We start from the raw sequence: 13478 nt of genomic DNA on the forward strand, positions 1-13478 counted from the left end.
AGATGACAAGGGATGAAGTTAATCAGAGATGGTAATTCTGAGATAAAAAAGCCTTGAAATATTGGGCCACTTAATATTTTGTGAAGTCTTCTAACCTTTTGTCATAAAATCATGTTTCAAAATGAGTTAATTCTGAAAATTTCATGTATATTTTATTTAGTAGTCTTATGTGACCTTCAGTGCCAACGAATATTTTAATGCAAAATTGAGCTGTTATTCTGAAAAATTAAGTAGTCTTGAAAGTCCCAGGGATTTTATAAACATGTCGTATGTTTAATAGAGTTTATAAGCTGCTTCATCTGAATCAGCATGGCTGAAGGAAAAAACTTCATAGGTCTTACAGAGCTTTAAGTTCTACTATGCAGGACTTCTCAGAGGTTTTCAACAACTTCAGCCTGCCCTGGCAGGTATAGAGAGACTGCAGATGGCTGGTGGAGCCAGCAGAGCTGGAAATATTTTACAGACTCTGCAGTAGTAGTTTCAGTAGATCACAGTGTCCGGGCAAAGTGCTCAGGCTTCCCAAGAGCAGCAGTTCTTGGGCTGCGCCGTAAGCATCTGCCACAAAGTGCCATAGGAGAAGTACTGCTGTGAAGGTTTTCCAGAGAAGGCCGGAAAGCATCAGCTATCCTACTTTCTATGTTTGTGCGCCGTTATTCCCGTAATTGCCATGATTCTTTTTCAGTAATGTGGGGTTTTTTTTTGGGGGGAAAAAAAAAAAAAAGTCTTCCAATTATGTAAGGTTGTCTCAGAAATAAGCTCTGATACCTTTTAATTATTAGCAACCCGTGCTGTATAAAGCTTAACAAAAAAATGATAGGGTGGTGGAATTCTGAAGGCAGTGGTCCAAGACAACTTTACACAGAAAAGATCTATAAATATATATATATCTTTCTGCAAAACTGAAAACCCTTTCCTATTTTAGAAGCCTGTTTTGCATTTTAGCAATAGTAAGGCACCATCATTGATTAATGTGTCCAGTAAGCTTCTTGCCTCTCTGGTAATTTTCTAGATTTTGGAAAATATTGCTGCACTATCTTGTAAAATCAGCAATTTCAAACGGGCTGATTTTTACAAGCAACGTGAAGCAGCAGTCCCTGCAGCAGAGAGGAGGTATTGGCTTGCAGTCTCTAGTTGTCCATGTTTTCCTGTATTTCCATATTTTTATTGAGCTGTATGTGTCCAAATTGTAAATAGTTAACATATTTCAGATAACTTGGATCAATAAAAACTTACTGAAATAAATTCAAGCCCTCCCCTTATATGTGTATAACTTGTAAAAAATATATATAAAAAAAATTCTCCCCAATGTCCCCTACCCTAATTTTCCACACATGATTCAACGGAGGAGTGAATTACACTCATAGGAAAGCAAAGGAAGTTAGTGCAATTTCCCATTGCTTGGTAAGTCCTCTTATGTCCTGATACATTTTCCTGGATGTACACTGGGATGCACACTCACCCTATGAGACTATTGCAATCGTACCTTGAAAGTATATTTGCATTCACTAATAGTGAATGACTTGAATTTGTCCCGAAAAAAAAAAAATCACCCCATTTTCTCCTTTCAATAATTAGATTCCTTTTGCGCATTTTTATTTTTGATGCATAAGCATTTCTATAAATGCATTACATCTGGGTACAGTGATGATAAGGTTATTAGAAATGTGACACAGATGCAGCTGGGGAATTATTTTAACATATAAGCCATATATTGGCCGTTCGTGGCTGTAAAAAAAGACTTTAGCTGCTGCTGTAGGACACTGTGTCATCCTGGGAAAACAGGGAAAGGTCCAAATCTCCCAATTTGTCTTTCAGATTTTTACTGATATATGTCAAGGATAGCCTTGTTTGCTAGACATTTATCTCTAAATCCCTTATATTGATGAAGAGATTGAGGTAAACGTGTAATTGACATGAAAGTGCTTTTTATCAGCCTCGGATACAATAAGAAAGACATTGGCTGTCAAGACATGACAGAGAATATGCTTTTTAAGTTACATACAATGTGTTTATGCTTCTCAACTAAAAGTGCAGTCTACAACAAATAAACACACGCTGTAAACTAGCAGAAATTATATTCCTGTTCCCATGAATGCTGTACTGAATGTATCCTCTTTGTTAAAGAGTATGCAATCCAACAGTGCAAGAATAAGATAAATGACAGTAACTTTCACATGCACTTGCAAAAACATCTGCTAACCTTTTCAAACACAACAGACTTTCACCTTGATGTGTTTGCATTGCTTGGAAAATGCTCTCGATTAAATTCAACATTGAATGCCCCAATGGGTGTAATGAAGCAGTAAAATACTAAAAAAAAATCCTTACAATTGTAAATGATGCCAGAGCTACCTGAATGTTTTATAATGAATGGATAATCTGAAAAAACAATTACTTTTCTAAAAGAACAGATGATAATAATAAAATATAAGCCCTAATTCTGTAAGCTTTTTTTAGCACGGGTGTTTGTGAAAGGGCTTTACAGGGAGACAAAACGCACAATATTTCATTTGATATGGAAATTTTTTCCAAAATGGCCCTTTTTCTCTTCCATGGTTCTTTTTCTTTTTAAAGTCCTTTTATTTACAAAATATCAACGTAACAGCCGTCTAAAACAAAAGTATAAGAGAGGGAAGATAGACTTCTAACTTCTGGCTGTTTTTATGTAGGGTAAGCATTGCTATTACCTAGGGCCTGACATGGTTTGAGAATTTAAATCAAAGAACTCTGGAAATCTTGAGAAATTATCTTGCAAAGTACAAGAAAATAATAATTTTGAAAGTATTTGCATGAAAAAAAAAATAATTGCAAAACACAAACTTCTGACAATCCTCCAAAATTGAAAAGAATATAAAAAGAATCTGAATCTTAGTAATCCTTTGTTTGTGACCTTTCGTTTACTCTTCCCCACCATGGCTACATTTATTGTTACGTTATTTTATTTTAATCAGTGTCTGATGGCTCCATTTCATATGCATACCAAAGATTGTAGGGAATGAACTATCTGGCTCAAAATTATCATTCTTTATTCTGCAATGTTTTTTGGAGGGTGGTGTTTTTTGTTTTTAAGCAGAATTGCCACAGAACTCATTCATGCGTCATGCCTATTAATTCTTTTTCTGTTTTGTTTTGTAGATATGTTTTCATAAGCATATTGCCAAAACACTTAACCAAAAAGGGGGGGAAAGAAGTGACTTGTATTTCTAAAGAGATAATCTATCGACAAAACAGAAACAAACAGAAAGTTAAGGATGTTTTTAAAATTACGTGTTTGGTTATAGTGGTAGTTGTTCTATTGGGGTGTTAAGAACAGAACTTGCTTGTCTGCAAAAATTAGTTGCTTCTTATGCCCAAACAACATTCATGCTCTTGCTTTCTCCTGAGATATAAAGACTTCACTGGATATTTAGGTACTAAGAAAGAAAACTAAAGGTCTAAAGTGGAATATGGCACTTACAGGATATCTGGATGACAGGCTGTAGGCTGATTTCACATCAGGGAGTTGATCCAGAGAGGCTGAAAGATTTTTATTTATGAAATCAAAAGTAATTCCAATACCTAAAACACTTCAGTAGTTCTGTAGAAAAAGATCAGTTGTCATCTTTTTCCTTCGCACATCCTTTTTTCTTTACATCTATCTCTAGACCATGCTAAATGGTCTAATCTATATGTTGCTCAAAGTTAATAACTGAAAAAATCTGCATTTTTTTCCCCTGACCTTTAAAACATGTACTGACTGACTGCCTTCTCAGAAATATTGCTAAATCCGAAGTTTTGTCTGGTAGAGGCAGTCTGAATTTAATCAGACGCTTCTGTCCCTTCTTTTTGAGCCCAGCCAATTGGAGTGCTGTTGACAGGAGTTTTGAGGCTGCAAGTGAAATTCTCAAATATGGAAATCAAGAATATGGAAAAAAAACTAATACACTTCAAGGTGCACAACAACAACAAATTTTCTTAGTAAGCAGAGCCTTCATACCTGTGCTAGCTCTGCTTTTTGCCATTTTAACTACTACCTTCTATACAAGTTCTGTACACGAGAGAACTGCTGACGGAGAGGGAGGTGAGGCAGCACAAACAGCTTGCTTTACCTGTGTGGGAAGAGCATCCCTGGGGACCCAGGTACCAAACACGCAGCTGAACTCATGTCTTTATTTTGCCCTATTTTGGGAGAAATCTTTGTCTTGATGAGGACCATCTCTGAAAATGGATTGAATAAGAAGCAAATGAGGGAGTTTTCATGACTTGGCTTTGGCTGCAAGTCGCCGCAGTAGTGCTTCTCAGATTTTAGAAGCTGATGTTTGCAAATTAATTACTTGGCCTTTAAATAGTTCTAAACCACCAAAAGCGCTCCATTATGTTAGCACGGGCTTGAGAAATAGATATGTATTACTAGCTAATTGAATAACATATGGTGTTGATTAGTGCTTAGCTCTTTTTATAGAACTCAATTAAAAAAATGACTGCAGTATATTTCGAGACTATGAGATGTCTGTTGGTTGCTTCTGGCAGGAGGGAACTGCTGAACCAAGAAATGATGAACTTTTTCTGTTTAGTTCATCTATAAGTTCCTTTAAGAACTCGTGGTGTGCATGGCTGTGAGGGGAGGTAGCTGGAGTCTGTTCATTTGCTGCTGCATTGAAATGCAGTCTTTCCTGAAAGATTTAAGTGCTCTCCCGGCAAAACAAAACAAAAGCCCAGGCTTTTATTTTCTGGGCTATTGCTCAAGGTATACGAATATACAATGAGCCTATTTCAGATGGATAAAAATCTACTCTTCAGTTTGCAGAGATGCGGTTCTTGGGAGGAGTCCCAGGACATAGACATTTTATACAAGTTATAGAGCCCTCTAACCCCAAATAACCTCAGTCTACTTCCACCTCCCCCTCCTCCAAGCAATAAACATGTGGGGAAAACCTGCTTTTATTTCTTTCACCTGAGGCACTTTTTGCTCAAGAGATTATTTTCCTCTTAAGCTTTGCAAAAATCACCTGAGACCTTGATGATTATGATTTTCTTGTTATTCTCATGGATGATTGAAGTGGTATAACAGCTAGCAGCAGTGATCAGATTGGGAGGAGCTGGAAGGATATGGAGAAACAATAAACAGGAAAATAAGGTGTTTCTCTCCTTGACTTTTCTTTTTCTCCTAAGCTACCTCTTCTGCTGTATTTTTGTGGATTTTTGAGAGAAAATTTGGTAAAAAATGGCTTCAAATGTGATGTGCACTATACGAGACAGACAGCGACAAGAAATACTGCCTTCTATCTGCAATTTTATCACTGACTAGTAATTTAGCTCTTGAGTGTATGACCTAACAAACTCTTCCTTGCTTTTTAGAAACAAGTGATGGTTATTCTTGCAGTCCTAAAACTCTTAGTAGAAAAGCTTACCAACAGTGTAAAATTACTTAATGCATGTATTTTCCAGACTTTCACATCAGCTTTTATTGTATTATATACTATTTTGTATTTAATTTTCACCTGAAAGACAGAAAAATCTGAAAGACTCAGGACAAAAGAGATCCTCAAAAATCAATTATTTTTAAAAAAGCCTTTCCAATCCCAGTGGGTTCCCATTCCCCAGTAGCTCTTCCACTGAAATGACATTCGTTCATCCATCCAGAGAAAAACAGATGAGTCCTGCAGCGTATCCTGAAGGTTACTCGGGTCATTTGGGAGGGAGCTGCATTTCAGAGATGCAGTGCTTTCACCGTGAGTGCCCTTTCACTGTTTTCACATTGTTCATCCGTCTCATTGCATGTTTGTAGCTGCCACAGCAGCAATGTGTAAAATAGACCATTCATGACCTAAATTGCTTTGGGCTCAAAACCAAGAGCAGGTGCAACCCTGATCAAAACCTGAAGGCTACCGTGTCGGGACATCATCCAGTGATAACAGGGGTGGAAGAAGCAAAAACTATTTTATTTTTGTATTCCTGATCCTTCCCGCAGGCTGTCCTGCCCCCTTCATCCATGTATAAAATAGACGGCAATATGTTCATTTTAAGCTTCTCCTAGGAACAAATTTCTTGAGCCAACGTTTTATTCAGTGAGGTCAATCTAGAGGTTGCAAAGCCAAGCTAGCTGTCACTGGCTTCTTGTTAAAGGGGTCACAGGCACAGCAGGGATTTCGAATAACATAGCAGGTAAATAGGAAGACTGCAGCCTACAAATATCCAGTTTTGGGGAAGGGTCCTGTCAAATATATCAGCTCACAGTCTGGAAGAGTTTGTTAAAAGGCCAACACAAAGACCACCCTGCTACCATGACTGTCATCAACCAGTAACTTTCAGTCCTATCAGCTGAAAGATGTAACATCAAATTCCTAATGTTCAAAAAGACTGGAATATTCCAGTTATTAGCAGAGGGCGTTTTGTGTAGTGTGCTGATATCCTTGAATAGAAAGTGTGCTTTTGTCTTGTGTTTAAGAAGGTAAGAGTTTTTTCACAGGACGGATGTAATTTCTAATCCCTTACATTCAAGCACATTTCAGAAGAGAAATCCCCAGGCAGTAGCTATGTTAGCTAAGCCAACGAACAACACAAGTTGTAGTTGTGCTGGTTTTCCACATGGGACAGTTTTCTACTTCACAAAGCTATAATGTCATGCAAAGTTCATTTTACTGGTAAGCATCATTGAGCCAAAATTGAGTTCAGAGCTCCAGGGAAAATAAATGTAAGCATTTATCCATAGTGCTACTTAAATTGGCTTGAAATTTTGAGTTCTTGGTTACCTTGATCATTCATTTCTAGTTCACTGCAGTCTTCCTTAGGGCTCCTAGATGTTGAGAAGTTAGCCTTCGTTTAGGATGGGGGGAAAAAAGTTATCTGCAAAACTGATGACTGTTTGTATGATATGCAACCAGTGCAGTTAAGATGAACTCTATAATATAATGACAGGGAAAGAGGATTTTCATTTAATGCCTATTCATTTCCACAAAGGATCAGCAGTTCAAACCAATAAGATATTGATAGCAATTAAAAATTACTTTTAAAATTAAGATTATAATGTTTCCACCTGACCATATTCTGTGTAACTTCCCAACAGAATAAATTAAGCCTTTTTTTCCCTCATGCCCACCAATCTAAATTGCTGCCTATGCATTTCATTCCAGAAAACAGAAGTATGAAATGATGCAGGCATATGCAGGTATGAACTGAAAGTCTGTGTGCTGCTTTGCCAAGGCTTTGTCTGCATTTGCGTTAGTTGAAACACTGACAGATCTTTTACAAGATTTCACAAACTTGATTTCTTTTCTTTTAAAATACAATTTACTACTCCAACTAGTATTTTAAAAGAAACTCAGCAAGTTATACTCAATTGGATATCTCCCCTTTCTTTGTCCTTTGTTATCTTTATTTCCTTGTCCTTTAAGGAATATTGAGTAAGAAGGACTCAGAATGTTTTAATCCTAAACTGCTTCTGTTTTTCTAAAGTCTTTTGTCTTCATGTTTAGGTTTGTTGTTGGTTTTTCTTTTTTCTCAACCCATTTGTGCCCAGTCAATATACGGAGTGCTACTATGGAACGCTGGTTTACAGCATCAGCTCAAGTGGTTTGCACAGATATGTAATATTTCACCTTAGTCCTTTAGTACTGCTATTACATATTCAGAAATCACTGTGTATCTGTTAAGGCAATGGTGGCAGGCTTTAGTGTAATATCCATTCCTGAAAATTCTGTTTTCCTAACTGCCACCTAGTCTGCACTTATAAATTATCCCCTTCTTCCTTCAGATTTACAATAGACATGGCAGTAGGCAAAAATGTATTGCAGCTCTAATGCCATCACAGCTTTCTAATGAAAGCACAAATCAAATGGTAGACGCTTGAATCACTTATTTCCAAGGTGTAATTTCCCTTATTATTTCACTGTGCCTTTATCTAGTGTGCATTTTATAATTTCTTTTCCTGGAATGAGATTAAATGCAAGACAGGAGTATTCTATATGCCAAAAATAAAACTCTTCTAGATTAGCCTGTGTTGATTGGAATATTAGAGAGATGTTATAACATGATAATACAGTTTATTAGGCTTCCATCTTATCTGTGTAAATGTTTCAAAAGGAATTAGATATGTGTACATATAGTGTAAAATGTTTGTTTAATTTACTAGATTATATTTGCTGATTTATGTTTTTCATCTTGGTTAGAAGATCTGTTTTATTATAGTAATCTCATGGCTATATGACTAACACTATAGGTCTAGAGATATATTGAACTTGTAATTTTAAATTCATGCTGCTCTCTAGTGGGGAATGCTTTCAATGCAAAAGATCATATATATTAATGTACAGCCTGCATATAAACTGGGATTTCTGAAAAGTTACTGTCATTTAGAGCAATTTAGTAAAACTATTGCTATCATGTTAGCATTTTAATCCTTATAATACTTTGATTAAAGATTGCTTTGCTTAATTTAAAAATATTTTAGATAGGTGAATATAGCTCTCTTTGGGGGGAACGATTTCTCCAACAATATCCAGCAAGCTGAGGGGTTGATGGATTGCTGCTGCTTCCTCAGGAGAAACTGCCTCCTTCCAGTAGGAGAAATATGCTATACATCTGCTGCAGAAAAAACTCAGGCTTTGGCCCAAGCTTCTACAGTCCCCTAATGTCTTATGGGACAGTTGTGATTTGTCCATAAAAGTTCCTGTCATCACTATTGGTATAATAGATTTGATTTTAGTAAATAGCTACTTTGATGCTACTTCTTTTTCTCTTTACTTTTACTTTGGAGTGAATTTTTTAGCTTGCTCTCTCATGTCTTGCTGTAGGTAGTCCTAGATAACAGTGTTGACTACACACAAAAGGTGAAATAATAAAGACTGACTGAACTGAGTGGGTGAGGTTTTAATCTATGGCAAGTGCAGAGCTTGTCTCAAAATGGGTTCTGTATTTTCTTAAGTGAAATAGGTTTAGTTAGCATAAAAGAACACAATACTAATTAGATAGTAAGCAAATCTGAAAACGAGATTGAAACTGTTTTGAATATTGATATTAGATAAACTTGTCTTTATGATTTGATTGGAAAGCAGTAAATGTGTTTAAATCCCTGGGAAGGCCAGCAAAACTTATAGTAGATGAAATTGACAATATTTGAAGCTCTCTCAAGACTGATTTGCCATGTTTTGGTGTAAAGATTTGTTTAGACTTATTTTTAGATACTGAACCTTGTCTGGACCTGGGATTAAAGGCATCTGTAGCTCATTGACTTGTGTTCCTGCAATGTTCTTTTTTGTCTCTAGGTTGATCAATTTGTTAGTTAGAGATGAAGTAGTATCATTGTATTGCAGGCTGCAGTAATTTTGCCACTCAAAGTACAGATTAGAATCTTTGGCTAGACTTTCATTTATTCAGTAAGTATGGGCAAACAAGCCATTTAAAGGTTTATATGCTATATAAAGATCTCATTAAGATGCTAAATTGGTATAGCATTTTGCACTCTTCGAATAGAATATTAGGTTTGGAGTGCACAGAGCGCTTCACTTGTGCCATTTCCACTCACCTTCAATCACAGCAGCTTATGTTTACATTGGTTTCACTTGAGGTTACTCAGGTGGGATTATCTTTTCACTTCTGTAGTTGTTACAGTTTGGTACTAGCTGCCTCTAAATTAACTATCTCTGAATTATAATTCTGGGAGGTTAAGATAAGAAACTAATAGAAAGTGTTTGTTATTAGTCTTTGAACTATTTTGAACCAGGAAAGTTATGAAATTATTAGATTTGGGCTTGAAAATGTTCTCAAGAAGTGGAGAGGGGATGACTGGTGGTTGCTAAATACCTAATTAATGAACTCAAGAGTGAGATCTATGCATTTAAGCTTAGTTGACTAAAATACAGGGGGTTTACTTTTCCTTCTGTTAATTGCAACACATGGAAATATATAAATATGGGAAACAATAACTCCTCCCCCCTCTTTTTTTTTTTTTCCAACCTGAAAAATGGGTCTTGCATTTTTAAGTGCTAAAACAACTAAGAATTTGTTGTGATTAGTCAAGTGCAGTGTTTGAATGTAGGAGTGTATGTTGGAATGTAACAATAGGTTGTCATTCACATATGACCTAATAATTGTATATTTTATATTTAAAAAATCAAAATGTAATACTTCAGGATTTAATCCTAGAGGCGATTATAAAATATTTCTGATATAATAACTACTTGTATTTCTGTGGTGGGTTGACCTTAACTGGCTGCCAGACCTCCATCCAGCCGTGCTCTCTCTCCCTTTTTGCACCAGGACAGAGAGGGGGAAAGAAGATGGAAAAACTTGTGGGTTGAGATAAAGACAGGGAGAATACTTACTGATGACTGTGACAAGCGGAAAAAAGATTCAACTTGAGGAAAATTAATTTATTGCCAACTAAAATAGAGTAGGATGGTGAGAAGCAAAGACAAAACACTAAAACACTTTGCCCTTCTGTCCCCTACTGTCTTCACGGACTTAACTTCGCTCTTGACCCTTCTATCCTCGAGCAGTGCAGGGGGATGGGAATTGGTGGTTGTGGTCAGTCTATATCACTTAATCTCTGCTGCACCTTCCTCCTCAGGCTGTTCCCCTGCTCCGCTGTGGGGCCCCTCCTACGGGAAGCAGTCCTTCATGAACTGCTCCAATGGGGGTCCTTCCTATGGACTTAAGTTCTTAAAAAAGTGCTCCAGCCTGGGTCCTTTCCATGGGGTACAGTCCTTTAGGAAAGGACTGCTCCAGCATGGGTCCCCCATGGGGTCACAGGTCTTGCCAGAAAACCTGCTCCTGCATGGGCTCCTCTCCACAGACCGCAGCCCTTGCTGGGAGGCTGCTCCTGCATGGGCTCTCCATGGGCTGCAGCTTCCTACAGGGCATGTCCCACAACATGGGCTGCAGGGAGACAACCTGAGTCACCATGTTTTTCACCACGAGGTGCAGGGGAATCTCTGCTCCAGAGCCTGGAGCACCTCTTTCCCCCTCTTTTCTACTGTCTACAAGACTGTGTCTCTCACGTTTTTTCAGCTGTTGCATGGTGCTTTTACCCTTTATTAAGTATGTTATCACAGAGCTGGCAAACCTGTGGCTGATGGGTTCAGGTTTGGGCACCGGTTGGTCAGTTTTGGAGCCATCTGGAACTGAGTGTCCTCAGCATGGGACAGCCCTTGGCCTTGTCTTCAGTCACTCTGCAGGCCCCACTGCCAGCACCTGGGCACCTGCATCCAGTGCAGTTTCCCATTGAAGGTGACATTTAAGATGTCACCAAATGACATTTAAGATGATGAGCTTCATCTAGACATTGCTTAGATTTCTAATGTAACATTTGTAAGGTTGTTTTTCTTAGGATAATTTGTAAATAAAGTAAACTAACCAAGGGGTGAGAGAGAAATAATTTAAAAAAAAAATTAAAAAAACCTCACCCCTGTGACAGGTTGGTTCCAGTGATAGATTTAATAAGTACCCTGGACCACTTAAAAACATTCACCTGAGTGGCTGTGAAGTTACTCAAGTTACACAGCAGAACTAAAAAACATGAACAGAAAGCAAAACATATGAGTGGAAATGTAGTGTTAAAATATGAAAATGCAAAGAACCTGCCTTTTGTTGGTGTGCAGATGTTAGGAATCTTGTGCATATTATTTTGTATTACTCATCAGATTTCCCTCTTGTGTTTTTTTTTTTTTTTTTTTTTTCCTCCCCCAGAAAATATGAAGAAGCCCTGGAGCCCTGATTTACCGGTTGATAACCACTCATACAATTCAGATTTCACATCTGTCCCAGACAGGGAAGGTGAGAAAGAATTAGCACCTGATGGCACTGAAGAAAAGAAGGAAAGAGAAAAGAAACACACCAATTTCACTTTGTGTAATGTTTGTAATATTCAACTGAACTCTGCTGCTCAGGCACAGATCCACTACAATGGCAAATCCCACCAGAAGAGGTTAAAACAGCTCAGCAATGGAAATCTCAAAAGTGATAATGGTAAGCATTAAAATATCTATACTTTTTGCCATGTTTTGATCGGAAAATTGCAGCAATGTGCAGTAATGTCAATATATATGAGTTTAAGTAATTTTTTTTTTATTCAGCCAACAAATCTTTTGAAGTTAAGTCAAAGGCTCTTGATGACTTCAGAGTGCTTGGGGTCATCCTTAGCATGAGCATCTGGCAAATAGCTAAAAGTATGTTGTTACAAGTGTTTTCATTTTATATTTTGTTTACATGATGACGTTGATTCAGATTCCTTTAATTCCATTTCCATTTTGAATGGTTTTCAGCATAATCAGTGATATTCTGAGTTTCACAGTCTACTTAGAAAGGTTATACTTGTTAGGTGTATATTTGTTTTTAATAAATGTGAGGTGGTTGCGAAAAAATTGGAACAAATACATATCATAGAACAAATACATTTCCAAACTCATTTAACTTCAGTTTGCTTTTTCAGGGTTCAACACATAACTAGCATAAGTCTGTTTAAAGATTATGACTGAAGTCAAACAGTGATAGAACAAAGGATATTTTGATTTTAGTTGATTTCATTGACAGCTTTACAAAAAACATTTGATAGTAGGCGATATGTTTTCCTATCATCAGAGTGTATTGTACACCTCAAAGAAGACCAAGTTTGTGGCTTTATGTAGAAAAGTAGATCAAGTAATAGAGGCAAACAATGGTCCCTGACAAGAAAAAACAGATGACTATATTTTGATTTTTCTCAATTTTGTAACAGGTAGTACTCAACTTTGCTGTACTATGTAGAGTAGTACTGTATTGTTCTATCTGCTTCTATGCACTATGTCACAGAAATGATGGTCTTGATATGAAGTATTTAAGACTTTCAGACTTACTTTCTTCAGACCACACATGTAGCTTAATATTTCATGCTGTGAGTTGCTTCCTGTCCAATTTGGAGGACATGTAGAACACTAATCCTTAGACAAGATTTGAGAGGTATTTTAATAGTCTGTGCTTTGTTCCGTCTTTAAGAGTTGGGAATAATGTCGGGTATGTTGCTGAAGCGTGTTGGATGTGAGTGCTTTGCTATGTACAATGTGTTGTTCATTTCCTTAAAACAATAAAACAAAAAATATCAACCCCGTAACACTGAACAACATGAATAGTTTTGTCTTGAAGTGGCAGGGCTGTAATGTTTGGACTGTTTGTAGCTCAGGCTTAGGAAGAATGCCGCTGCAATTATCAGGAGCTGTGAAAATGCATAAAGATTGATTTCTTAATTGATAAAATATAGTTATCCACAAATATATTCTTTCTATAACCAAATAAACACGGTCTAATGTTTTTGCTATTTTTAGTTAAGGTAAAATTGTGTTATCATTATTAGCACAACAATTTTGCTAATGATAGAAAGTGTTCTTCTGCATTTCATTTTTCTGCTTTAATTCATGGTAATGAAAGAATTAGTAATTAAGCAATGCTGAAATTGGTGTCAAAAAACTTCAATCGTGCTTCAACATTTATATTCTAGAGAGGATCCAAGTGGTAGTATAGCGGTGTGT

General features: G+C 36.9%; 1 protein-coding gene across 3 annotated transcripts in view; it reads left to right on the top strand.

Annotated features, from left to right (window-relative positions):
* Positions 1-13478, top strand: part of ZNF385D (zinc finger protein 385D) — a 415254-nt gene that overhangs the window by 70515 nt on the left and 331261 nt on the right. For 2 of the 3 annotated variants that reach the window (XM_014937864.1, XM_014937862.1), the window contains exon 2: positions 11665-11943. In XM_014937864.1, coding sequence (XP_014793350.1) covers positions 11665-11943 — 279 coding nt within the window. Of the gene's footprint in view, positions 1-7117; positions 7148-11664; positions 11944-13478 lie in introns of those variants that run through there. The other variant, XM_014937863.1, reaches the window with a different exon arrangement.

Source organism: Calidris pugnax, unplaced genomic scaffold, assembly GCF_001431845.1.
Source record: "Calidris pugnax isolate Ruff unplaced genomic scaffold, ASM143184v1 scaffold11, whole genome shotgun sequence".
Classification (NCBI taxonomy): domain Eukaryota; kingdom Metazoa; phylum Chordata; class Aves; order Charadriiformes; family Scolopacidae; genus Calidris; species Calidris pugnax.